The sequence below is a fragment of the Pseudoliparis swirei genome, chromosome 16 (genome assembly GCF_029220125.1).
Source record: "Pseudoliparis swirei isolate HS2019 ecotype Mariana Trench chromosome 16, NWPU_hadal_v1, whole genome shotgun sequence".
NCBI classification, from domain to species: domain Eukaryota; kingdom Metazoa; phylum Chordata; class Actinopteri; order Perciformes; family Liparidae; genus Pseudoliparis; species Pseudoliparis swirei.
In genome coordinates, this window is record NC_079403.1 from 18,607,720 (window position 1) to 18,634,588 (window position 26,869).

Below are 26,869 nucleotides of genomic sequence, written 5' to 3' on the forward strand. Positions count from 1 at the left end.
ATTAATGATAGCCCACTTTGAGCATAGCCAAGGTAAAATACATTTGGACACCATGGTGACAGCATATCCTGCACAGGCACATAATACTGAAAGCACTGGCCAACCAGCTGCCGGCTTCGTGATTAGACCAACCTGATGTCATAGTCTGTTTTGAAATCAGATGCCACTAAAGTGGTACTCCACTGGAGAGGCTTCTCGAACACATGCTCTGACTCCTGTGGGTGTTGGGAGCTGAATTGCTCCACAAAGCGGAGGACCTCTTTCAACAAGGACTCATTCATTGTTGTTAGCTCAAGTTTGCCAGTACCGGAGCTGGCCGTGGTCCACTGGGCTGCCTTGGTCAGTGATAACCCCATGGCAACGGCTGGGATGCGCTGAAATTAAATAGAAAAAAAACAATATCTTACATGTGTGCATGGTTGACGCTTCTTAACTTTACTCAAATTCACACTTGATCAACTTTGGACTTCAACATGGTCCCATGTCGAGATCCTAAGAAAAGGAATGTGTTTAATTTCAAAGGTGAAACCATTAGTAAATGAATTGCTTCATAGGCCGACATAAAATGAATCTCCAACTACGATTTGCTACGTTTCCTTGTCATATGAGATAGTGAACTAAATCAGTGTGGGGGTCTGGACTGTTTGTTAGACAAAACAAGCTATATGAAGACGTCACCTTGGGTGAAGGAACCGTTTATAGCTCAAATGATGAAGTGAAAAATAATTGTTGGATTAATTGCTAATAAAAAAGAATCACTTGCTGCAGACCCGATACGTTTTGAATTTAAATGAAACAAGCTATGCTTAACATGTGTGGAACGTATGCGTATACCATTAACAACTCAAAGCCCATAAAGACATGGCATATAATACAAAGCATGCCATACTCATATGTGAAAAATAAAGCTCCATGAAAAGGTTGAGGAACTCTGAAATGGATTATCTGGAATCCTTGAGATTTTTACATGACTGTCATGTCACTCAAGTTTATTCTAACACAACTATAACCTCATTCTATATTTGACCCGTGTTTTATGAAGTAACTTTTCACAAACAACAGATGGTATTTTCTCAAGGATTCCAGCGCACCTGTTTGTTGAGCGAGCTGGAGAACCTTATAAAGAGCTCCACCTTGCATTTAAAGCGTGAATATTTAGTAAAAAGAAAAAAGAAAATCTAGCGTTAAGTCAGCTATAAGGACGTTGTGTTCATGGTTCTCAATTTAATTTCGGTTTAGGATTTGACAGCAACGTATTTTCCTTGCAATTCATGAACTTATTAATCAACATGTTTCTAGACATAGCTACCGTTTGAATATGTGCACATAAGTCCCTCGTCTTTACGTTACTGTCGACGTTTAAACTGACCGGTAACAAGTTAGCTAACTAGTTAACCGAGCTAACGCTAGTGTTTTAACGTTAGCGAAGAAGACAAACTTTAGCTGCCGTAAACCGAACTACAACCCATGACAACTTCCCCTCGTCAAAGAAACACGCGTCACGTGTTCCCACCCCCGGTGAGTTACGTTTACAAGAGAGAAAACTTACCAAGTATTTAGAGCTTCTAACTGTTAGCTACTTCAAAACTTTTACTATTACAGTTTGCTCTCATATGTGTCCATGGAAACCACACACTCCATCAGCCTCCTTGGTTGCTATGATACACAAAAATAAACGGAAAGCGACTTGGGTCAAAAAGAACCAAACTCAAACTTAGAAATATCTAAATGAAATCCGAATAACAAACAGGAGTTATTTATAAGCCCACAAAGGATAACTTATTTAACTTTGTTGTACTTTATTACGTATTTTTCTTTCTTTTGTGGACTGTTTGTAAAAAAGTATTTGTGGAATGCAGGGGTGTATATTAGGAATACAAATCCAAATATAAAAATATTTTTAATATGTGTTTATGTGTTGGGTCTTGCACAGACAGAAATGCAAAAGTGTCAAGTAAAATGTTGTCTTAATAAAAAATCCCTGTATGCGTTCCTTTTAAGAGTGTCCACATGACCGCATATTTGAGAGCCTATTTCCTCTCCCACTACTGGTCTGGCAGTGTCCTGCAGACAAACATAGGATAATAAAAACAGTATTTTTGGGTGGAAACTCTCCATTTAGAAACAGAATATGAATTCATTCAGTTTAAAGTTAATAAGCCAATCAGCACTGTGGGCTACGCCTTATTCGTGACATGGTTAAGGCAAAGGTAAACAAATCCACTGACAGACTTTTGAAAATGCAAATGGAGAAGACCTCGATTCCCTCTTTCACATCTTAAATTAGAATAACATTTTATAATATCTATTTAAAGTGGATGAGGACAGTGAATTTCCGCGGGGTATACGAGAAAGGCAATTCTCAATGGATATGGCTTGAATGATATCAAGCATTCTCCCAGATCCATGACTTCAGTCAGTGATTAAAGCCCCTCCCCTCTTAAATAACAAATGTGTGTCCTTATCTCAGAAGATAGCTGCCAAAGAAAGGCTATCTCATGGTCAAGTGAAAACCACTGATTGCCTCGTCTGTCTCATTGTCCCATCAGAGTGCCACTGGCACGGAGACCTATCCCTTTCAGTCTGGCGTGCATGGCGGCAACACAGGTGGAACTACTTTGTCTCCTAAACCTTTGGGATAAATTGGCCTGAGTCTGCCTGTAAATCAATCACCAAGGATCCCCCAGGGGGTGGGGATTAGTAGTAGCTCATGTCTAGAGAGATCACTTTGGATCTTGTTGTTGTTGGAGTGGATTTATGAGTTTTCCCCCCACAGCCCCATTCAGGTATTTTATTTGGATCAAGAGGGAAAGCTGTCTTCTCTAAATTAAGAAGCAACGATAATCTAAAACAGGGTGCTGGAGCTGGGGGAGGGGGAGGGGGGCAAAAGGCTAGCGAAGCTTGGACAAAGACAGCGCTGACGTAAAGTGTAATGTGCATCTGAGCGTGTCCGGGTTTGCCCAATAGTGAAGCAGTGAAAAAGAAAGGGAAGGAGGAAAAAGGGAAGGAAAGCAGGATAAACAAGGGTCTTAATACATATGTTCTGGGGCCTCATTAGCGAGCCTAATTGCTGTTGGTTAAAAGGGATTTAATGAAACTCTCTGGCCAGCCCGGGCCTTTTACAAAGTAAAACAAATAAGCTCCAAGCTCGAGAAGCACCTGCTCACTCTTAGATGTCCTCTGACTCAAACTTAATACGGCATAATAAACACAACCGCTGGCCATGCTTTCACTCCAATGCGTGAGTTCAGTCGCTGATTGAACGGCACGGAAACCCCGCTGATGAGACACTCGGAAAAGGTACTGGCCCGGCCTCTTTACTCATGGCCGTCGTGATTGCATCCGTTCGCAGTGTGTGCCCAAAATCTCCACAACACTCCATTAACACTCAGAGTAAACACACACAAAAAGCTGTGCGTGAGTAGCAAGAGTGATGAGGATGACTACTGTTCCCGGTTTGAAAGGAGTTGAAGAGCGTATCTCCTTTATTTATATATATATATATATATATATATATATATATATAAACCCCTGCTTTCATGCATGGGTTCACATCCTCCAAAGAGATCTGATGTTTTTACAGGCTTCGAGTCAACTCTGGATCAGTAAGCCTCGCGGCCGCGCGGTCAGCGCAAGAGGAGGAAACGGGCGACACCGGTCGCCTTAATGAGCACCTATGCGATTTGTCGCACTAATAATCCATGCGGGGTTTTTAAAATAGAGAAAGTTATCGTGACGATGACAAGAGGCCCCGACCGCATCCCATGCAAAAAGATCCAGGTTCATTTCCCATAATCCTCTGTGTTTTTGGCCACGGGAAAGAGCGAACAAAGTGCTTTTGAATGGGATTCAGCTTTGTGACGGACAAAGAGCTTGAAGACTTATTGTTCCGACTTGTTATGACGAGGTAATCTTTCTTTTTTCCCCTTTAAAAAACAAAATTTAATGGACAATGATGAGCTCATTCGGCCGTTACAAGTAATTGCCCGTTTTATTGACTGTTTAACTGGGCACGAGCTAAAGAGGCCGATAGAAACTCAAGCTGTAAAGAGTGATAACGGAAGCCAGTAGTGCCAAAGAAAACTGAACATAATTAAATCATTGTGTTTTGTTATGGTGTATTTCTGCTTTATTTGATAGAGAGATGGGCATGAAAGGCATTGGAGAGGGAGGGAGGAGGGGCGACATTCAGCAAAGAGTCCTGGGACAGACTGGAACCACGGCCCGCTGCGATATCACCACCTTGTTTTTGCTTTGGTCTCAACAGAAAAACAGAAACATATAATGGGTCAAATTGCCCTAAAAGCTTGATGCAAAATGTTCATGACAAGAAAATTAATCAAAATCTGTTCTAAATGAGTCTCGGCAAACCAAAATATATATATTTTTTATACAACGATATCATTGCTTGAGCTTCTTATGGACGTAAACCTGCAATTGTGGTTTTCAAATACAGTGTACAGTATGTATTTCAAGTGGTGATCGCTTAGTGCCAGTGCTTTCTTTGGAGTGGATAGGCGCTCGTCAAATATAGAATTAATTTAAGATTGATGGCTATGAGAATTCTGGGCAAAACCAATGACAATGTCCATATGACTTAAAACACATTATGTTTGTTTTGGTTGAAGTCCTGAAAGGCAACATTTGGCTCCTCTTGGGGAGTCATTGAGGCACTCGACAGGAGCTTTCATGCGTTTCCAGAAAAGCTGAGTGAGCACCACAAAACAAATCTCAGAGAGAGAAAAAATCATATCGCCATGAGAAGGAATATACCCAGCACCTCTTGACTGTCTGATACAGTGTTTGCTTTAAAACTGCAGGTTTGTCATTTAAAGCCCCATTATGTAGTTTTTCCCTTTTAGCGCCCCCTTCAGTTTTTGAGGTATTTAATGTTTACTTCAGTGTCGTAAATACCCAGTTACGATATATGCAGCCTCGCATACACTTGTATTGAGTTGGGATCATGTGTTGTCCTGTATTATAATTATTACCTTCGCATTGAAAATGCCGGAAGGTTATGTTTTGATCGCCGTGTATTTATTTATTTATTTGTATGTGTGTTATTCGCAAAACTCAAAAAGTATTGAACCGAATCGCATGCAATTTGGTGGGATGATTGTTTATTATCCGGGGACCAGTTGATTAGATTTTGGGATCGATCGGGTCAAAGGTCAAGGTCAAAGGTCATGAACAGGTCAAATCTTCTTGAATCACATGGAATTTGGTGGGATGATTGGTTATTATCCGGGGACCATTTGATTAGATTTTGGGATCAATCGGGTCAAAGTCAAGGAAAGGTCAAAATCTTTTTTTTACCATAGCACGATAAATTTTTGTCCAATTGGCATGCAACTAATGCCAAAATGTTCATAATTCAATGCCCAATCTTGTGATATGCAAAGGTATGCGCTCTACCGAGTGCCCATTCTAGTTATTATTGTTATTATTTGTACGTGTCACGGGCAGTGTTGGGCAAGTTACTGAAAATTAGTAATTAGTTATAGTTACTAGTTACTTCTTTTAAAAGTAATTTAATTACTTTACTAGTTACTGTATATCAAAAGTAATTAGTTACTCGGGAAAGTAACTTTTAAGTTACTTTTATGTCTGCTTTTTTAATGTAATGAACAGTACTGAACAGTCAAACACAATAAACATATGTTGTAGACCTATTTATTGCAATCAACAGGGCAACAGGTCTTCAAATCAAGCAGTAGTACAAAAGTCCCTTTTAATACTTAACTTAATACTAAATAACTGTCTGTCATTTAACAGTGTTTTTTTTACATTAGGCCCAATGAAATAAAAGTGATTGGCCTACAGTATTAACACTAATTAAAAGAAAACAAGGGTGCCTTGAGGTGCTGCATATAATGGGGGGGGGGGGGGGGTGCTAGTGAGGCGTGTACGTGCTGATCTGGAGTCAGTTTGGTAGGATTTGGGTATAAATATATTATTTCATTTAAAATATGGATTTTTATTTAAAGATATTCATGTAATTTGCATGCAAAATAGGTCTACCCGAACCAGCGGACAAAAAATTCAACCAGCGGCAAAAACCGCGGACCTGGCAACACTGGAAGTGGCTGTCAATCACAGTGTGGCACCGTGCGTGCTGGTCGAGGGGACGTGCCTGTGATTGGCGGAGTAGAGGGGAGGCGTGCCTGTGATTGGCGGAGTAGAGGGGAGGTTAACCTGTCGTAAAACGGAAGGTACGGGTGGTTGACGGGTACCGTTGTTGTTGATGTTCGAGCTGCTGAGCCGAGAGGAGCACGCTGTCTGTGTTGGTGGATGCCCAATAAAGGGAGGAATAATAACGTTGTCCCGTCTCCGTGTCATCAGTCCATAACGTCCGAGACGTTACAATATCATTGCGCCACCAAGGTCCTGCGATGTCAGATCAGAAGCAGCTAAAGTCGGCCTAGCTTGTCTTCTTGTCTGCAAGTGTTCATTTTTCACAAAAGAGAGTAACGCGAGTAACAAACTCATTTAAATTTCAGTAACTGTAACTGCGTTAGTTGATTAAAAAAAATACTTAGTTACACGCTCGTTACCGCTAAAAGTAGTGGAATTACAGTAACGCCTTACTTTGTAACGCGTTACTCCCAACACTGGTCATGGGTTATAAAAGGTTACGAGGGGGAGGTGATGCAAGGTTTTTTTTGTTTGGAGCGCGCTGACAGGCGGCGGACTCAGAACGGCAGCAATCCAGCGACTGTTTCTATTTTGGATTTATACCAACGGGCGGGATCACTAATACGAAGACTGCGCAGGAACACTGTGAACTGGGCCCAGCACCTACCGGACTAGGGTGAAGTAGCGCGGGGATTGAACGCGGCGCCTCGCCACGTTTCCGCCTGGTCGGTCAGCTGTTTGCCGGCTTTTGGGGGGAGGGGGGGTGTGTGCGCGTGCAGTCGTTTACTTTTGTTTGGGGGGACTGCAAAGACTTTGGGGACTGTCGGAATCCGGGGATTATACTTCGTTTTGAGTGGGTTTGATTGTTTGTAGTGTTTGTGTTCATTTTGGGGGCTTGCAGATGCATTGAATTTGATTTAATATAATAACATTTGGGTTTCCGCATATCGACTGTGTGTTTTTCTTTTACGACCATTTGAGCAGAGAGTTAACACCAGAATTCGCAGATCCGCCCATTCCCTTTTTTTAGCGTATTGTACCTTTTCCCTTGATTGAGTTGCTAAGGGCGAATTGTTACAACATAACCAAAAGAATGACAACATTTAGTTTAGATGAAATACCGATCGCGTTTTCAGCCTATATACGTTGTTTTCTAAATGTTTGAATGTGGAGTACGTGTGATCGAATACAATATTGTTGACAACACCAAAAAGCTACATAAAAAGCTACCCTTATACTGGAGCTGCGAGCGTGGAGTGGCACTATCTGACATTGCGTAATCACTGCCAGAAAGCAGGTCGAAGTACATCCGCCCCGGAGCGGGCGGCTCCAGAATCCTACATAGCGGAGTTATTTCCCCACAGACCCCCGATGGCAATGGCGGAGCCGCAAATCGCCATATTAAAAGTCATTGTAGCGGCACAATTTTTTTCAAGCTGTTATTTTAAGGTACAATTGTTACATAGTGTTACTTTAACATTTAAAATAGAAAATAGGCAGACATGTACAAACAAGGTAGAGGAATGATTGCGTTGTCATACAATGTAAGTATGATGACATCTACCGTATGTTGTATGCATTTATGTCTTGTGTTTCTCTATTGTATAGATGTGTATTGGTTGTGTTGCCCACTGTTTGCAAACCAAATTGCCCCTTGGAGCATTTCAAAACTATCCAAAGGTCACTCTGCAAGACAGGGCCACAACACTTGGAGCCACTTCAGTTGAAATCTCATTGATGTTGTGCAAATTCACTAAGAAAACAGCAATTACGTCACCAAAAAGAAATCTATGGACATTCTCATGTCTGGGGCCCCACTTTGCCTGCAGTAATGTGGCCTTGACGCTGACCATGTACAGTAATAAGATTCCGGGTTCAAGTTCGGTCAGGGACAATGCCGCGTGTCATCCATCCTCTTTCTTCGTCACCTCCTTATTAAAATAAAAAGCAATAATGCCCAATCAATGACTTGGAAAAGCAAACGGAAAAGCCGTCTTTCACCCAGTTCCTGTGAGGATACGTTGGCCCCAGCATGACCTGTTTACTAGATAAAGGCCTCTAAATACCATTGAGCTGGCAAAGTCCGCTCTGCCAGAGCCATCCCGTTGCCTCTGCTCCCCCTTCCACTCGCCCCGGAGATAGCAGCTGGTTCTACTCTTTCGGGACGTTCAGCTTGCTTAAATAAAAAAACACACAGATCTCCCCTCTCTTCTTTTCTTCCCCCCTTCACCTCCTCGCTCGCTTCATCTCTAACAGCGTAATTATTATTTTGAAAACGCGGTCTGAGAGGCCGTACCCGTTTGTTGGCGCCGCCTCACTCGCTAATGCTCGGGGAGCCGTAATGCAGTTTGACTTTTGCCGGGGAGAAACCTCTCCAGGAAGACATCAGGGGCCCTTTGTTCTCTCCCTCCCCTGTCTCAGGGTGACGGGAGAGCTGAGGTAGCAGGCAAAGAACAGGAGAGCGGGCAAGACGAGGCGAAGGGGTAATGAAGAGCCAGGAGGGAGAGGAGGGAGTGAGTGGTGCGGTGTCTTTATTGAGGTTAAAGGGGAACGAAGATGAACACGTGGGTGAAGAGAGTGGACCGAGGTGAAGATAGATGTTGAGTGGAAGATGGAAATGGAAAAGCTGTAAGACGGGGCAGGGCGAGGGCGAGAACAGACGTAGAGGGCGGCTTGTTAAATGTGGTGAGAGGTGAACGAGAGAAGAGGCCGGTCCCCCTGTCCTCCCATCATTAGAGACAAGGTGCCGCTTGAGACCTTTGCGTTGGTGTGGCTCCAGCGTTGGCGCCGCCAGGACAATCAGGGAGAGAAAGACAGACTGAAAGAGGAATATTGCTCCTTGGAAATAATGAGACAGCCCTGTGAAAGTAGAAGAAGAAACGTCCTTGTGAACAGACAAATGCAATTTATAGAGGATTTTGCCCGGAGACAACTCTGTTGTTCGTCACATCATTTATTTGGAGCACAGACCAGTACACCTCTTTGTTATCCTTTTATATCCAATTAAAGTCATGCCAAACTCTCCTTTCTTCCCTTTCTTTGTGTGGTGTATACAGTATATGTGGTTCATTTTTGTTTCTGTAATAAATAAATAAAAGCTGTATTTTCATCGGACTTTTCACAGGTTTTACGAGCGGGTCAAAGTGTAATCTATCTTTATCACACTGCTCCACTGCGTTCATATTTAGGGGCCTGGGGAGATAAAATGTTAAACTAATCTTCAATACTTTGGGATTGATGCTTATTTGCTATCTTGTCGAGGGTTCTATTAGAAGACCAAATACAACTGTCATGCCTGTGCCTAAAATGTGTATTTCATACAAACATGAGAGATAGTAAAGAAAGTACATTCAAGTATTTTTATGTTGAAGATTCTGTTTTTGTTTCGAATTTCTAACAATCATATTAGATGTTATCGCTTTGAATAGATTCTGCCTTCATTTGTAGAATCTGGAGGCAACGGGACAGAGTTTTGGTTTCGGTTTGTAGTCCGAGTATTCTCGACCAATCACGTTTGAGCGGGCTTTAGTTAGATGCAGTTTAACAGTGTGGAGAGCAAAAGAGGTGGCAATCTCTGGCAGAAAGGCTATCTGGGAACCTAGCGTCTATCTTTTGATGATACTTTAGCTTTTTATTGGTCTAAAATTAGCTTTTGTAATGGCTTCTTTTGAAGCACATGTTGTCATTTCCAATGTCACTGAAACCCCAGAAATATAGCCCCTTGCACACAATCATACTTCTTTTTGCAACCAGACGAGTCACCCCTTGATGGCCATTAGAGAGAATGCAATTGTGAGGCACTTACAAGGCTTCACGTTTCAGGACCGGAGGTTGCCGCCCCGGTGTAGAGACCAACACATGGAATCCCCACAGAGGTTTGAGAAAGCTGATCTTGAACATGTTTTGTGTGCTGGAGAAAGTCAGCGCAGAGCTGACGGGTGGGTAGTGTGGAGTGTATCCTTTTACAAGGTGGGAAGAAAACATAAATTACGAGGCCAATTTGTGTCCAATGTGAATGTTGAACATTTGGGAGCCAGTGGGAAAGTTGAGTTTCACCATGTCGAATTCCACGACACGCCTGACCGTCACTTGGCCTTTCCCTCGTGCACCTCGGCCAACCTCATGCTGTGATTAACAGGCAGCCCCAACAGGAGAGTCTACAGCTCAGGGAGTCCAGCATCAACTGGCCGACAGGGTGGCCTGGAGTGTTATTGGACATGACTGACAACTGTCTTCGGTTGACCCCATGAGTCATCTGTGGAGGGACGACTTGGATGTTGACCGCAGATGTAAAACATCGTGTTTGGTTTATTTCTGTGGAACAGACCGTGTTACTGCACAGGAAGAGCGTTTTACAGGGAAACAAACTTTCTTTTCTTTTTACTGGCAAACAGTGAAACTCATTGAACTCTAGAGCAGCCCAGGCTCTCTAGAGTAATTAATCACCGTCAAATACGGTATCATGCAAGAGACGTTTGTTTAATTTGAGCTTGTGCCAAGGAGTTGCCGATTTCAAGATCATAATATTTTGTTCATTCACTAAAGTCCCATCTGATCATTTTTAAATACGTGACACAATATTTTCAGGTCCATTAAACGCCTTGTATAACTCGTCATTTTGGCACATCCTCTTTCGGGCCTTTGGCAACCGTCTGGGGACGTTAGCTGGAATGTATATAACCCAACAGGCATAGCTTGAGCATCAGATTATCGCTATCACTTGCCTATTGTTCCCAAACAGTAGTCTTGTAGAGCGCTCAAAGAGAAATACAGCTGCACTTTGGGAGTGTGCCGGCTAGCCACTTTGAAGCTCCGAGATTCTGGAAACACAATATGTTTCTGTAAGTTTTCAACAAGCCACGAAAAGGCCGTCAAAGTCAGTGCGGTTCCAACGTTAACAACGTAGTCTGATCACAAAGCTCCGAGGACTAATCAGTCCGTCTTTGGCCTGCGTGAGAGCTCTGCTATTGCTCCGCTGCACAGGCCGGGTTTGGGGGGTTGGGGGGTTTTGGTGGGGGCCGGTTTCGGTTCAGTCTTGAGATCTGCAGATCGGTCAGAGTGCCAGGCGACCAGACTTTGTACTGTGGGCATTTCCTCCTTTCAGATGGCTCCAGATAAAGGGGCGCTCCATTCCCTCAACCTTCTGGCTGGCTACCAGCGCCTCTGGAGCATCACTCATTAGGGCCTGTTGTCCGCAGCCAAAAATGCAACCGCTCCCTATACCGCTGCAGCACCACTCCCCGCCATCAACACCTGCTAGCACATGACACAGTGTCTCGCTGAGAGGCTGAGATGAACTCCCCTTAGGCTCTCCCGCCAGTAGACTCCGACTAACAAGGCCCTATGCATCTCCTTCCTTTCCTGACACCATTCTCATTATAACCTTGTGCTGCGTTTCCTCTAAAGCGCCCCACAGTTCCAAAAGCGGTCGCACTTAAGTGTAAAAACCAACTGTTTCATGGGTTGTTTGCGTTAGGGCCCTTTCACACGGTGTCTTTCGTGTGAGAGCACGGTGGCTTTGACAGTTGTCTGGAGCATGCGTCCACCAGGTCTGGCCCTGGCAGCTCCTGGTGACCCATGGCTGCCGTCTGCTCAACACACAATATATTGGCAAAGCCACAAGCCTGGTTCCTCGCAGGACTTATGGCTCTTTATTAAATAAATCACGTCACCTCGTAAAGGGACATGACCTTATATCAAAATCACGCTGCTTCTTGTTATTCCTCCTCTGCAAAAAAAAGAAGGAGTCTCAGCTCCCCCTGCTTTCATTTGGTCACCGTTCTATCCTTCCAGCCTTGATTTTGTTTGTTTTTCATCCTTCCCTTGGATCACGTGCGTCCTCAGCATACGTCGGAAGTGGGCAGGCAAGCCATCAAGGCCTACTTGATTAGACACACAGTGAGTGCCAGCCCCGCTGTGCTTATCCGCCTACCTAGCCAATCAAAATCTCTTAGGCTCTGGGAACAAACTGAGCGATACATCTGAGATTGTCATGATCGGGGTTGAGCCCCCGTTGATACAGAGGTGCCAACGAGCTCCGAACAACGTCGCCGTGTTTCCCCAGAACATGGCGATAACAGCGTGGTGTCTACATGTCTGTTCCATGCGTGCAGCGTGAATGATATACATTCCTTCAACCTCTGGGGCTTGTTGCGTTCAGGAACATGGCTCGTTAAGTGTCCCTCTGTTTTCTTAGACGTGGAGATTCATAATGTGGTGACGTGTAGCTTTTTGAAGCTAATTAAACCCAATGTCCTTACATTTCTGTGGGGAATCCAACATTTCCTTCCTATTAGCTCACATATGTTGACCACACATGTACTTCATGTTATATTTGGCAAATCAAGGCCATTGTGCAAAAGCCGTCATGGTTGCACACCTGCACAAAGGACCAATATCACAATGCGTACATTACTGTAGGTCGATTGGAGGAATATATCCTAAAAAGTTAGCTAATCGTTGTTCTGTGTTTATGATATTGTCAACTGAAGTTGCATGTCGTTTGTTTTTGATCTGTCCACAGTTTTGATCTCTCTCTGTCTCTCTTTCTCACTTCGTGTTCTGTCGATCCTCCAAATAAATAACATAGAAACAGTCCCAGTAAAGGCAGATTGTTGCACATTATTGTGAGAGGCAATGTTAGAAGCTTGCTAATGGATAGTGACGAGCTAGTCGGTGAACATCTGGAGTTAACACGCTAGGCAGCTGGGAACCGGCTAGCATGTATGTACTGTGTATTCTTAATGTTGTGTCACCAAGGATAAACGGGGTGCCGTTTATGGAATAAAATGTTGCATTAGTCCTTCATATTTTTTTCCCCGGGATGGGTTATACGATAGTCAATAATCAACCCGTAATCCAAAAACTAACTGAATCTCTCTTCACTGCTTCTCAGGGATCGCGGAGGTCCCGTGCTTCAGTCCCTGTGGCGTAGCTGCAGTCACATGGAGGTAACTCGAGCAGACTCAATATTAATGACCAATGACCAGGGCCTCCCTGTAATCCACTTACCGTCATTACACAGGGTCAGTGTGGCTACTGCTGCCGGGCTTTCATACCCCAGCTGGACGCACTGCTAAAATCTATTTGAGTGGTGTACAGTTCGAAGATGGTGAAACACTGTTTTACTACTTACATTTACATGTATTGGGTTTTAAAAAATTGCACAAAGTCGTTCAGATGCCAGCCCTGCAGGAAACCGGCGAGGATAACAAAGAATATCAAAAGAACGTGTCAGAGCAGTAAAAGCAGACACATTTAAAAAGCAGGTACATATATTTGTTTGCCTTTCTCACTCATCCTGACTGGAGGAAATCATGGCAGAGTTGGGACTAATTTGTAGCACACCAAGGAAGGTCATGACCCCCAGAGTGCTCCAACTTTAAAGATGACAGTTCAGAGTCGGCGTAATTAAAGCTGCTTCGATAGAGGCCAACAAGACTCGGGGGGAAGGTCGCGGAGAAAGTTTAAGAAAATACAGGTGGACAGCTCTGAACTCCTTTGACCGAGTCAACGCCTTTGTGCAGCCTCGGCCCCCGTACGCTGCTTTAGATCCACATGTGTCAGAGGAATTTTTTTAGTTTTTAGCTGCTGCGGACCCTCGCACGGAGATATTAGGTAACCTGCGCGGCCATAGCAGGCAGCGTGTGCACACGTCAGCCTGCATTAATGGCCAACGTTGTTATGATTGCCACACATTGTCATCAGGGTGTAAAAGGCCTGGGGATGAATGAAGGGCTACCCTGTTCACCCCCCGGCCCCCAACCCTCCGGTTCTTAAAGTCCTGCAATTGAGAAATACAGCTCAAGGTAACACGCCCTGAAAACCTTTGCCTACAGACATGAGGTAATGGCAGAGGCTAATTAGGCTGAGGAGACAGGGTGGGCAGAAGCTCCTGGCCAGAAGCCCCCATTAGTCTGCGTTAGTCTCCCCATGGTCAAGGGCATTTACCCGGGGATGAGGAAAACAGAGCGCCATCGCTGGCTCGCTCCGACGGTAAAGCTGTGGTGATGGAGTCACCACATGAAAGGGCCGGACAGCGGAACGCAGAGAGAACGAGAAGCGAGAGGCTCCGAAAGAAAAGGCCCTTTTTAAGAGGAGCGAGTATGAAAACGATGAGATCTAAGAGATCTCAGCGGGGCCTTCTTACCCTGCCGACCCTCTTCTGATGCCAATGAGACAATTTGTCTTGCGACATGGGCAGAATTTATCAGGTTGAGCCCTCATTTGAGGATATTGGTCCCAGCACTGAAAATCAAAATGATTGCAATATCGTATCGTAAGACGAGACTCGGAATGCTTCGCTTTCATGGTTTCTGAAATGCGTCAAGGGGCCGTAGAGGAAGCCCTCGGACATGTCGCTGGGCTCGGGGACAGGACGGGATTTTGGACTTCTCCACAAATTAATCCCACCTTGTTCGTCTACCGGGCCACTTCTCCTCCTGCCTCGGCCCCTGCTTGTCTGGCTCCGGGCCCTCAGATCCCAAGCAATGGGTTCACTTAATGCAAGGATTTATGACCGTTGAAGATAAATACATCAAACGGGCAAGAAAGAGACCGATTCACGAGACATTACTGCAACGTTAATACGTGGGATCTGAGATAAAAGCCCAACTTCGCTCGCTATAAATCCTCAGATTCCCAAACGATTAGAGTTGTCGGAACGAGGGGGGAGGGGTAGGGGGGGGTGTTAGACAGGAGAGCAGGTCTTTGATTCGGCGAGCCAGTGTTCGTGTCTGAACTGGGGAAGCCATCGCTTGGCCTCAACTCACACGGCAGCTCGCTCTTCAAGAGATGACGGAGGAAGATGAATACAGAGGGCCGGGGATTTGTTATCTTAAATCAGTCTGAGGCTGAAGGCGGACTTTTATACAACTATATGAAGATTTATAATAGCGCCTCTTTTTTTGTTGTTGTTGCTACTACTTAATGCTTGGCAGTGCCAATTTACCATTCCGTTTTATCCATTATATGTACAGGCACAAATGTACACACGTAGTATATTTCAGTATTACCTCATAACTCAGCTAAAGTACCTTGGCATATGTGGCCGATTCCTCTCGTTATTCGTGTCGGGGGAAACCTAATCTGCGAACACGTGTTTCTGTCGTCCCCATTTGAGAAAGAATAAAGCACCGCGTCCGGGGCTCCCGCCGCTCCCAGGAACCAGGAGGCAACGCGGCACGTCCGTCAGCGATCGCGTCAACGGTGAATCCGGCGCTCGTTGTTTGTTGTTTGAGCGTCCCTCCCCTTCCAGGGCAACTGGAGAGCTATCAAAACATAGCTCGACACGCATTGGAGCCGAATAATCACATGGGAGACCCGACAGGGTCTGAGGCGCGAGGTGAAGACAAACTTGAGTGTAATGTGTTGAAGCGAGGACCGAAGAATACTCAAAGTACTGCAGGGGGAAGCAGCTACATCGGCTCCTTGAAGTCTGAGACAGGGACACCTCTACTCTACAGATCTCTGGCAAAAAAAAAGGTCTTGAACAGTGGTCCGCCCTTTGGCGTTACGACGTGAGAGGAAATGGGGTCCATTTGCACTCACTTAGGACCTCCAGAATGTCCCCGTCCACGCACTGCCTCGACCGCCGAGCTGCCCGGGACAACGCGAGCGGGGCGTTCGCCTTGTGCTCAACATGCTCGAAGGGGAAAACCTCTCACTCACTCAGCATAGATCAGAGGGCACGATGAGACTCATAAGTACAGCTGGCAGCATTCCAAATCCCACCCCCCCCCCACCGGCTCACTTACCATCACTCTGTTATTCAAATTAGGAGGAAAGAAAGTGAGAGAAAGACATGAAGAAAGAGCAGGATGGGGAACAATAAGGGGTTCCTCTCTTCAGGCCTAAGTGAGTCAGTGCGTTTACATGCAATCGAATTATTGGCTTAGTTGGATTGAAATCGAATTATCCGTTTCATGTAAACACCTTTGTGGTCCGACTTCGATCCGATTAACACCCCTGGATAGCTCGGTCCGATCCAGTTGATAATTCGACTCTCGCGGCATGTAACGGTGAATTCGATTAGGAACTGGACTTTGCGTCTTTGCGCATGCTCGAGATCCCGCCGCCCTCCTCACTCACTCCCTCCCTCCCATGTCGTGACCCGGAAGTCGAAAGAGACGATAAATTAAATTCTCCGTGTACCTTCGGCGACGGCGTCTTCTCTCCGTTATCAACTCAGCCAATAGCGCCATTTGCATTCGCTGTACTCCTATTAACACCATGGAAGAATAGTAGAGGGATGTAGCTTCGCCTCGCTCTCTGTTCGCCATCTTTCTCGAAATGTTGTTGTTGTTGTTGGTGGTGAAGAGGTCAAGCGGAAATGGCTGTATCACCACGAGTTGTAATGAAAACAGTTGTCCCGAGGAACAGGCGGCTCTCCTCCGCCTGTGCCCGCCCCATCTCCTCGATTCTGGCCAGCATCTGGCCCAAGCTGTTCATCAGCTCCTCTTCTTCCTGGTCTGGCTCCATCCCTTTCAGGCACTGGGTTCCAGGGGGCCCCACGTTGGGTTCCACTGTAGCAGGCCTGACCCCGCCACCCGTGGGCTTCCCCCACCAGCACCAAGGATCCGCCAGACACAGAGAGGTTTTGCTCGAAGACATGCTTTTATTCTCGAAACACACACCGAGCAGACCGCCAAACATGCGCCTCTGCTCACCTCTCCCCTCCACTCTCAAGTGGGAGCTTTTATAAGGGTGGCCTCGGCTGCTGACTGATTGCCAATCACCAGCAGCCGAGGCCAAATCAGACACAGCTGCCACACAGCAGATCCCCCAAAAGATAGCATAGTCCGACTAAAGCAAGATTCGAATTATACCATCATGTAAACGCACTGAATGTTGTTATCTTTTTCTGACAATCCCACAACTTCACTGCATCCTTATTCACATTGACCCCCCCCCCCCCCTCCACACAGCCATCAACGTTAAACGTGAAGCGGAAACGTGAAGGTTCGTTGACCTGATTTGGACCGTTGGGGGATTTTTGTTGGAACCTCATCAAGCAAAGCGTTGAATCCTCCAGTGGGTCGCTGGTTTGGACCCACTGGAGGATTCAACGACCGCCCCCCCCCATTTTTACCACCCCCGCCGACTCACTCAGAGCCCGTTTTCAAAGGTCCAGTGACATCTGAGTTAGTAATTTGGCACACAGCTGGGGTTTAATTGGTTCCTAGCGGTAACTGGATTTAGGCCCTTTCCTTCAATCTGGATCCAACCAGCGACTCCTTTAGGAGTTCACGCTCCATCTGGACGTTACAACTTAAAATGTCTTTTCATGCACATTTTCAGAGGGTGGAAACACCGGATATTTGAAAAAAAGAAAGACCCCCCCCCCCCTCCCCTCCAAAATATTTGCTTTGGCTGAGGTGAAAAGTTGGTGCATCCATAAAAGCAGTGCAATAAAACTGATTTATCAAATTAGGCATAAGGTTTGCGGTTTCCGCTCCAATCTCCTCAAATGAATACATGAAACAAACATAAATGTCACATTTCCATCAGGTACACATCCTTTTAATGTTGTCGTCTCTGGTGTAACAGCTGACCGCCTCAACCGCTCATCTCTGCTAATATTCATGTGAAAGTTGTGGATGGAAACATGCTTTTTCTTCTGCAGATTTTTAGGGGGGAAAAGGAGCGTTTAATGTGACGTTAGATGGATTTAAATAGTGCACTTGGGATGATTAAAATAGTTTCTGAACACATTTACAGGAATGTACGAGCTGGGTAAAAATATGCAACGAGAGATGATGAATAGTTATGTCTTGAGAATTTCATTTTTAAGGTAATTAAAAAAAAATCTTTATATGACAGGTCAGGATATAAAGACACGAGCCAACAGAGCCACCAGGAAGCCAAATCACTATTTAAAATTAATTAAAGGTGATTGCAGCACGAGGGAAAGAACTGTAATATTCTGAAAATCTAAATCAGATGTAACAGCCCAATGTATTCACTGACGAGACGAAAGGTGTCAGCTCTGTTGACTCAAACTGTGCACTCACTCCGGCGTGAACTTCGTGTCTGGAATATTCTTCTTTTTCTTCTTAAAACAAATCCCAGAAACACACACATCACTGCTCTCAATCTATGCCAGTACACGTCTAGTTGTTTGCTCTTTAATATAAAATGTAGCAGTTATCAAGAATAATGGAAATTCATACAACAGCATTTCATTTACAGCAGGAAATTCAAAATATTTTTCTGGAGACTGTACAAATGTGATTCTGATCGATGTAGATGGCAGAAGGATTGAGATATGAACAGGTGAACGAGTAATATAATGTGACACATAAAAGACTCTGGGCAAAGTGAGGAGTGTTAAAATCCCTTTAAAATATGTTATTATTACTGAACACTCTTATTACCCTTTTCAAAAATTGACAGAAATCCAATATATAAATATTACAGTGGATGAAAAACGTAAAATAAACAAACAAAGAAATGTGGGCGATATAACCTGAGCTGGACATACAGCTAGTGTATGAGAGGAAATGCATTTGCACAGTATGAAGGCCAGATGGTCAAAATACGTAGTTTGGGGAATAGTTTGACATTGTGACAATATGCTTATTGTTTAGTTGTTGTTTTTTGCCATTGGTTAAATCGTCGATACCACTCTCTCACGGCTGTACGTTAATTATAGAGCCAGACTCAGACGCTAATTAGCTTAGCTTAGCAAAAACACAACACATGGGGAGACAACCACTCTGGCTCTAGCCACGGTAAGCGTACCAACTCTTTTGAAGCTTATAAATTAATAAATATATTGTTCAGAGTAAAACCACAACTTCATAAAAACCACAACTTATAGAGATGCTGCATAGTTCTGATCGTTTTCCCTGTTCCCAGTTTTAAGAGCTCGAGGTCCATCAGTAATCTCGGAGCTTGACAGTGGTATCGAGCTGCTCGTCTCACTATCAGTAAAGTGGCAAAATATTTCTTTAACGTGTAAAATATTCAAGAAACGAGAAGCTACCAGGGCTGCAACATTATTAATGATAGAAATAATAATAATACAGCCAGGCTGCTGTAAAAAAAAAACAGTTAGAAATAACAAACAAAAGGAAATAAAAAACTAAAATGTTTAAGTCAGATCGGGAATAGGAGACTCCAGATAACAATAAACTTCTAATGCTCATAAAGTCCGGGGCAGCTACTTTGCATTTAAACCCCTGGATGTGTGCTTGGAACCTTTTATTAGCAGCCTTGCTGAAACCTTTAAAAAAGTTTTTTTAAATGTGAATAAAAATAAAGACTCCGCCCTTATAAAACACAATTGTGAACATTTTCTTCTCGCAGGCCGCAAAAAAAACGTGTCCAGTTCTGGTACATTAAATGGCAAAGCTGTTATGTTGGGCACCTTCGTTTGAAGGGGTGGCTTTCTTTTTAAAATACTCTGAAATGGAATATTCAACACCAAAATCAAAATGTTTCTCTGTGTGCTTTGTTACACGAGACCGGGGCAAAGAACTCCAAATACTTGACTGAAAGGCGAGACGAGAAGCTGTCAGAAGGGTGGCTACAGTCGGGATCAGGAGTCAGGATATGCATATAAAATATATTAATTTCTCTTAAATAAAATTACACTTACTGCCCTTTCTTGGGAGTGTACCTGATGGTGCTGGAGTCACGAGGAGCATTATAGAAGCACAACAATACAGAAGGCAAAGATGTTCTCTTCTCTCCCTTTTCCATTCTCCTAAAGACATACGCAAGAACGTTGTCCAACAAGAAAGAAATACGTCAATCCCTTTGGTTTCTAATGGCCTAATGTTAAAAACACACGAAAGACAAGAGTCCTGGTTGGCGCGGTTACTGATGTGCTGGCAGGACCACTGGTGCGGCAATGGTCCAGGCTCGTCCCACGTTCTGAGACCCAGATCGATCCAAGGCCCAGACGGCCACTCTGCCTCGGGCCCTCAGGTCCCATCTGGTCAGACCTGCAGGTCCGCATCCGGACTACAGCGGAGGTCTAAATCCAGCCCGGTGTCACGCAAAAGCTTTTTTTTTTTTTTTAAAGGTCCGTGCAGCTCAGGTGTGGCGTCTTGTTTGATTCCCCTTACCCCCCCACTTATTTACCCCAAACACCAGCAGACATAGAAATATTTGTTTTAAACGTGCATATTTTCATCAAATCCCTCCCTTTTCTCCTCGCACAGTCCGTGTGGATTCTCAGGAGTGAGTCCAGCTGACCGGAATCCAGTGTGTCTCCATCTCCACTTTCCTCAGCGCCGCCCGCAGCTCGCCGAAGGCCGTCAAGAGGTCTTCGTTGACGATGACCTTCTCGAACAGGTGGCTGTGTTGGGCCTCCAGCGTCTGGGCGGCGGTCACCATCTCCTGGAAGTCCTCCTCCTGTGCGTGAAAACAAAAAGGGAGAGACAGAAAAGAGAAGGTGAAAAGAGACAAAAATGCAGAGATGTCACGAGAAACCGAAGGGGGGGGGGGGGGGGGAGGGGAGAAGAACCACCTCATTTGAGGGCAGCCTCAGGAAACAGGAGGGGAGATAACTTCACACAAAACAGACGGCCTTAAACACACAAATAAGCAAAAAGTGGCCCATGTGGAGCCCTTTATAACCTCCCGGAGACATGGTCCCCACACATGAACCCCGGCACACACCACGCACTAAAAGATCCCCGTGCAGCAACCCGACCTCAAGGAATGTTCATCATTTCCTCACACGGGCGTCCTCAAAATAAGCCGGGGACAAAAACCTAACCATCGTCACCAAGACAGACATGTTAAACATACATTATAGCAGGTCTGGATTTGATGTTATTTTACGGGGAAATGACAGCTGCACAATGACACGGTGCAGATTGAGCTTCAGGGTCTGCGAACACTTCTCGAAAAGGCTCGAGGTGGTTGGATAAAAAGAGATCTGAAAATGGGCACGAATGTGTGTGTGTTACTTTGACCTCCAAGTAAAAGAAATAAGATTTATAAAATGTGTATTTGCGCATAGTTTTGGGGCTTTTTCGATCTACACATGAATATTAGGCGATTTGAAGATCCGATTATGTTTACATGTGTGTCTGAAGATGACTCCAGACTCCATGCGATTCAACTCCAGTTCTGTGTTTCGACTTCTCAAAATCATGAATTATATAGTAAAGCAAGTCCATATTTTGGTACATCATCAGTAATTATTGTAGATGGTAATTTACTACACTATATAAAGAGTGACGAGTGTCGGTCTCGAAACACTTTGCATTACACACACTGATTATTATCTTTACTTTAAGTCATGAATTCCCTGATACTAGGTGGGGTGTTTGATGATTTAAAGTGGATGTCTATGCTCATTTTCCAGTTCAGTTGTATTTTGGGTTTTTACAAGAACATGTCTACACACTTTGGCGTTATATAATAAACTCCCACGGTCTGAATACACCCATATTCACCCGCGCCTGTCTCTTTAAGCACACGTACTGTAAAAAAGCCCCAGTGGGCTCTGATTGGCCTGCTGGAGAAAGATGGAGCACCTTTGTAACGGCAGTTCTTATTCTAAAGAGCCTTCGCGAGGCATATTCCATACCAACATGCCAGTTTTCAGAATTGTGTGCAAAGTCTAAAAAAAATTGTGCATTGAATGCCAAAAGACTGTAAAATATAAGTTTTTTTTCTGGCCACACAGAGTTTATAATACTAATGTACAAATATTGCAATACTTTAGTCAGTGGGCCACAGGCTCAACCACCACTGTGTTAACTCCCTGACCAAGGGACATTTATTGAAATGAAAATATTTGAGATTGCCCCTTGAAATGAAGTTTTGGTTCACTAATTCAGCGGGTGGATGAATGCGCCAAACATATTACGGACTAGGGTTCGCTCGCTGCCTGGACCTGTTTGTTGAGCACACCTCCATTTTCCATCTAAAAAGGCGCCGAGCCAGCACAACACGAGGGAGCTGCATGAGGTTTGAATAAGGGGTCCTTCAAGGGGGGGTGGAGGGTTTTTCCAGGTCCATATGCAAATTAGCCGTCCAATGTACAGAACAAAACCACGTGGTAACTGTGAGGGGCAGCCAAACAACATTTTTTTATCAGGGTGGGAGTAAACACATCGCCTATCTGGGGGCTCCGGTATTCATAGATGGAGCCTTCTGAGACCCAGGTATCTCTCCACGGTGGTCCACACCCACCCCCCTTCTGAGGCTTCCGGCTCTGTGGGTCCTGGCTGGGTCGGCCTTTTCGGTGCAACAGCGGGGCTAATGTGGCTGCACTGATTTAGCCTTGTGTTTTTACTGGAAACAGATATGGTTTTCATAGTGAGCCCTCATTTGCCAAACATACAATTATAAATACACACAGACGCACATTCATGCACATCAAGAATTCAAAAGCACGCGCCTATGCACCCCAAACACTCTCTCTCACACACACACACACGCACCAGCTTTAAACCAAGCCAAGGAGTCGCTTCAGAATGTTTCTGGTGGGTTTTCCGCTTTTCCGTGACGGATTAGCTGCTCGGCTAAATATAAACAGTCACTTGCTCTGGCACTCAGCAAAAGGCCCGTCTTCTTGAAATATATATTTTTTTAAATTCTCTCGTGCATCTATACGTGGTGGTTTTATCAGCCTGTGAGCCGCAGGATGACCGGAAGAGGACCGGGCTCGGGCATGAAGGGGGCAGATGGTCTTCCATGCCTGTTATTCCTGGTCATCTGCAGGTCTCCAACTGTTTGGACTCACAGATGACCTTTGCGGTCGCCACCAGGAAGACAACACCTCGGACCGGTCCTGGCAGCTAAACGCGCGTGTGTGTGTGTGTGTGGGATGTTTCCATGTCTGGCTCTAGTTAGACCGTTCCAGGTAAAAGAACATTAATGGGACGTCGCTTAAAGGACAGCGAGCTCGCTGGATGGACTGAAAAGAGAATAAAAACGCATGGGGAGAATATAATAGGAGAGGTGCAAGGTGAAGGAAAAGAGGCGGATACAGCGGGGGCAAAAACAGGCGAACGGAAAAGCTGGGCGAGTGAGTGGATATTCTTTAGGCGGCCGCTGTTCCGCGCTGGAATCGGTTGGAGCTGATGCCACACCTGGAGGTCCTCCTCACTGCCATGTGCTTCATTATCTTCGCATTGAAAATGCGGAAGGTTATGTTTTGATCGCCGTGTATTTATTTATCTATTTGTATGCGTGTTACTCGCATAACTCAAAAAGTATTAAACCGAATCGCATGAAATTTGGTGGGATGATTAGTTATTATCCGGGGACCATTTGATTAGATTTTAGGATCGATCGGGTCAAAGGTTAAGGTCATGAAAAGGTAAAAATCTTCTTGAATCGCATGAAATTTGGGGGGATGATTAGTTATTATCCGGGGACCATTTGATTCAATTTTGGGATCGATCGGGTCAAATGTCAATGTCAAGGTAAAAATCTTCTTTTTACCATAGCACGGTAAATTATTATCCAATTGGCATGCAACTAATGCCAACATGTTCATAATTCAATGCCTAATCTTGTGATATGCGAAGGTATGCGCTCTACCGAGTGCCCATTCTAGTTTCCACATGAGACGACAGAGCGCGTTGAAGCACTGTTCCGGATAAACAGACGTTTTCATTGGTTTTACCACTGACTGCAGATTTAAAAAATCATGTTTTTAAGGCTCGTCTTCTTTTTTGTTTCGTTTTACATTTTCCTTATTGGATTTCTTTTGGATTTTATAATGTATAAGGAAACTTCGCCTTAAGGGACTATTTCAGGGGCACAAAACAGCACAGAAAAACCCCAACAAGATCTTTACAAAGCAGCTTTAAATGACTGTGGTAACACCACATTACAGCAAGATTCATGCATTGCATTGGTGTTTCTTTTTCTTCTAAATTGTGCTTTAAATGTCGAATCATCTCCAGCTCCAAAAAGAAAAGAAAAAAGAGGGGAGGCTTAAGTCAGACTGCTCTGCTGAAACAATGAGACGACTGTTCACCCGGTCTTTATCATTAAAGCAGACCTGTCTCTTTTAGAGGAGAATTACAGCTGAGGACCTCGCCCGGCTTCTCTTACAGAGCCTTTCTAAACGGCCAACTTGAGGAACATGTACAGAGAACCCGGTTTGTTACCCGGACAACTTTTATGTATGACTTGAGAGAATAGCAGAGGCTAATAAAGGGACAGAGACTAATAGCAGCTACAGCACGGGTTGTTGGTAACTTTCCTGTTCCTGACAGCTAAAGCTCATCGCTCTCAGGGAGATGAGGGCCGATGATGTTTCAACGCGGGACGAACGCAAGCCAAATGTGTTCTGTATTGAGGTTTTAAAAAGTAAAATATTGCCGGGACGTTCAGTTCGACTGTAACCGAAAACTAGGAGCTGGTTTGCGTGATAATAAGATGGCGGTAGAAAGGAGATGACATAATTATTCTCAATAGTTTAAGGGTAGCACTGCTGTGGGTCCAAGATTTGGCCAGGCTGCCTGGATAGGCCGACAACTTCCACCTTTAGCGGAGCCGTCGGGCCGTCAAATTACTGTTGGTAGCCTCACTTCTATTTCAGGACAAAATACAATACAATGAATTCATCTTTACAATACATCTCTGAATGGGTAAATCTCCTCATGTGATTGGTTAGAGTCACAATCATTTGTTTTGAATAACTTCCGTGAATAAACTAACTAAAGATCAGAGGGCACGAATTTGAACTTTGCCAAGGCTATCCCATCATGCCCCTTCGCGAGGGATTTGCTGCTTTACATAGCACATGCATTTCTGGCAACAATGGACTTTTTTTCTTGGGCTAGGGGGGTAAGGAGTTAACGGGAAAGTAAGCAAGAGGTGTGGAATATTATATGGAGTTCAAAATGGTGGTTTACATGCCATGTTATTTGCATATGTTTCCAATAAAGAAAACGTATAAACCCCCGGCTGAAAGAGTTGCCACACTTCTTGGATTTACACCTGCAGCTCGCTCCCCTCCCCCTTCTTTACTCGTCCTCTCGGTGCCAGGTCGTCTCTTGTCTCTTTTGACAGCCCCGTCTCTTCCTCCCCCTCCACCCCCTTTCTCTTGTGTCCCAACAGGCCTTCCGCAGTGCGTCGCTGACCAAAAACTTGGCCTCAGCGCTGCCTGCGGGGTGAGTAAGACACATGCTCGCCCGCAGGCAGTGTGGGGCTGGTAAAACCATCATCCCCCCCAACACACACACACACACACACACACACACACACACACACACACACACACACACACACACACACACACACACACACACACACACACACACACACACACACACACACACACACACACACACACACACACACACACACACACACACAATTATTTCTGTTGTGTGTTTCATCAGTTTAACTACACAGCATCATTCAATCAAAATGCATAAAACTATAATTTATGGTTGCATTGTGGTTCAACAACATTTGAGTCTGCTGCAGATGTGCTCCCTCCGGCTGTGTGTTTATAATCCCTCTTTATCCTAAATGAATGTGTCTCCTACTATCTCTCTCCTGTTATTTTCTGTTGGAGCTACCCACTTCTCTCCTCACTGAGGTCATTAAACCTTCATCTACCGTAATCTCATCGGAGCAGCATTTACAAATATCATAAAAGGACAATAGATTTCCTGTGATTGTCTAAATGGAGGCAGACCCACCTGGTGCTTCAAGCAGGTTGAATACCTCCAGACAACGTGTCACGCTAATGGACGTTGGACTCAGTGTGAGAGATCAATGCTCCACTTGTGCCTTCTTACCGTGAACGGCTTGGCGGATCCCTTGTTGTCCTTGCCCGATATAATTTTGGCGTTCTGTCTGCTCTCCCTCAGCCTCTCGATCGCAGGAGGCTTCACCAACACGACAAAGGGCTTAAACTCCCCCGTCCGCAGGAGCTTTATAATCTGGAAATAAACGTGAATCATGAGAAGCGAAATGGGCAGCGTGAGGCGTTGCCATGGTGAAACACAAGTGAGAGAGTAACTTAAGAAGCATGTATCAAGCTAATACGCATGAGGGTTGCACTTGTTAGGGGTGAAGAGGTGATTAAAGGAAGGATTATCCATCTTTCGGCTCATGACATCGAGTTGCTATGTGTTAAAAACAAGTGTACATTATTATTAAAGGGTTAAGGGGAGACTCTACAGGTGAGTAAATAATGAAAAACAAAGACTTTCAGTTCTTTCAAGATGGAAATGAACTATAAACTAATAGAAATAACCATGACACTTCTCCAGTTTGATTACTGACATTATATTTTTTTATTCCACTAGTCTGAAAAAAGACTCAAAGTTGACCAGTGCATGAAAAAATAACGCTTGTGCCTGAGGTGCATCTCCCTAAAAGCCAATTGGTGGTTGAAGGATGGGTGTGTGACACTGAGGGCAGGCCTCTGCTGCTCTTCTTTTAGAAGACAGCACATTTCTGTCCACAGGGGTCTTCTTGCCTCTTAGGTGTGGTAACAATTGCGTGACACGAAAGCGCCCATCTGCTTCCCAAGAGGTGGGGGAGAGGTCAGGGATGGTTAGCGGTGGCGTCAGGCAGGCTTTGGGGCTCTCCCCTCTCGTCCTATAGAAATCAGGGTCCCCCACTGTGCTAACGGGCGGTGGGTCTAAAACCCGCAACCGATAGTAGGACAGATATAAGGCCAAAGGAGGGGCAGGAGAGAACCACTGGGAGGCATTCCTCTCCAGTCGAGTCAGCATGGGAGCAATAACATGTTCCGACACTGCCAGTGATCTGATCCATGAGTCATTTTGTTGAG

General features: G+C 44.8%; 2 protein-coding genes across 8 annotated transcripts in view; both read right to left on the reverse strand.

Moving 5' to 3' along the window:
• The window catches only part of odad2 (outer dynein arm docking complex subunit 2), a 36,160-nt gene extending 35,804 nt beyond the window's left edge, over positions 1 to 356 (reverse strand). The window contains exon 1 of the mRNA XM_056434663.1: positions 133 to 356. Coding sequence (XP_056290638.1) covers positions 133 to 356 — 224 coding nt within the window. The remainder of the gene's footprint in view (positions 1 to 132) is intronic.
• Positions 357 to 18,244: 17,888 nt separating this feature from the next.
• mpp7a (MAGUK p55 scaffold protein 7a) overlaps positions 18,245 to 26,869 on the reverse strand; it is a 129,832-nt gene continuing 121,207 nt past the window's right edge. For all 7 annotated transcript variants that reach the window (XM_056434574.1, XM_056434573.1, XM_056434575.1 and 4 more), the window contains 2 exons: positions 25,866 to 26,009; positions 18,245 to 20,496 (listed from right to left, as the gene is read on the reverse strand). In XM_056434574.1, coding sequence (XP_056290549.1) covers positions 20,317 to 20,496; positions 25,866 to 26,009 — 324 coding nt within the window. In that variant the 3' untranslated portion in view covers positions 18,245 to 20,316. The remainder of the gene's footprint in view (positions 20,497 to 25,865; positions 26,010 to 26,869) is intronic.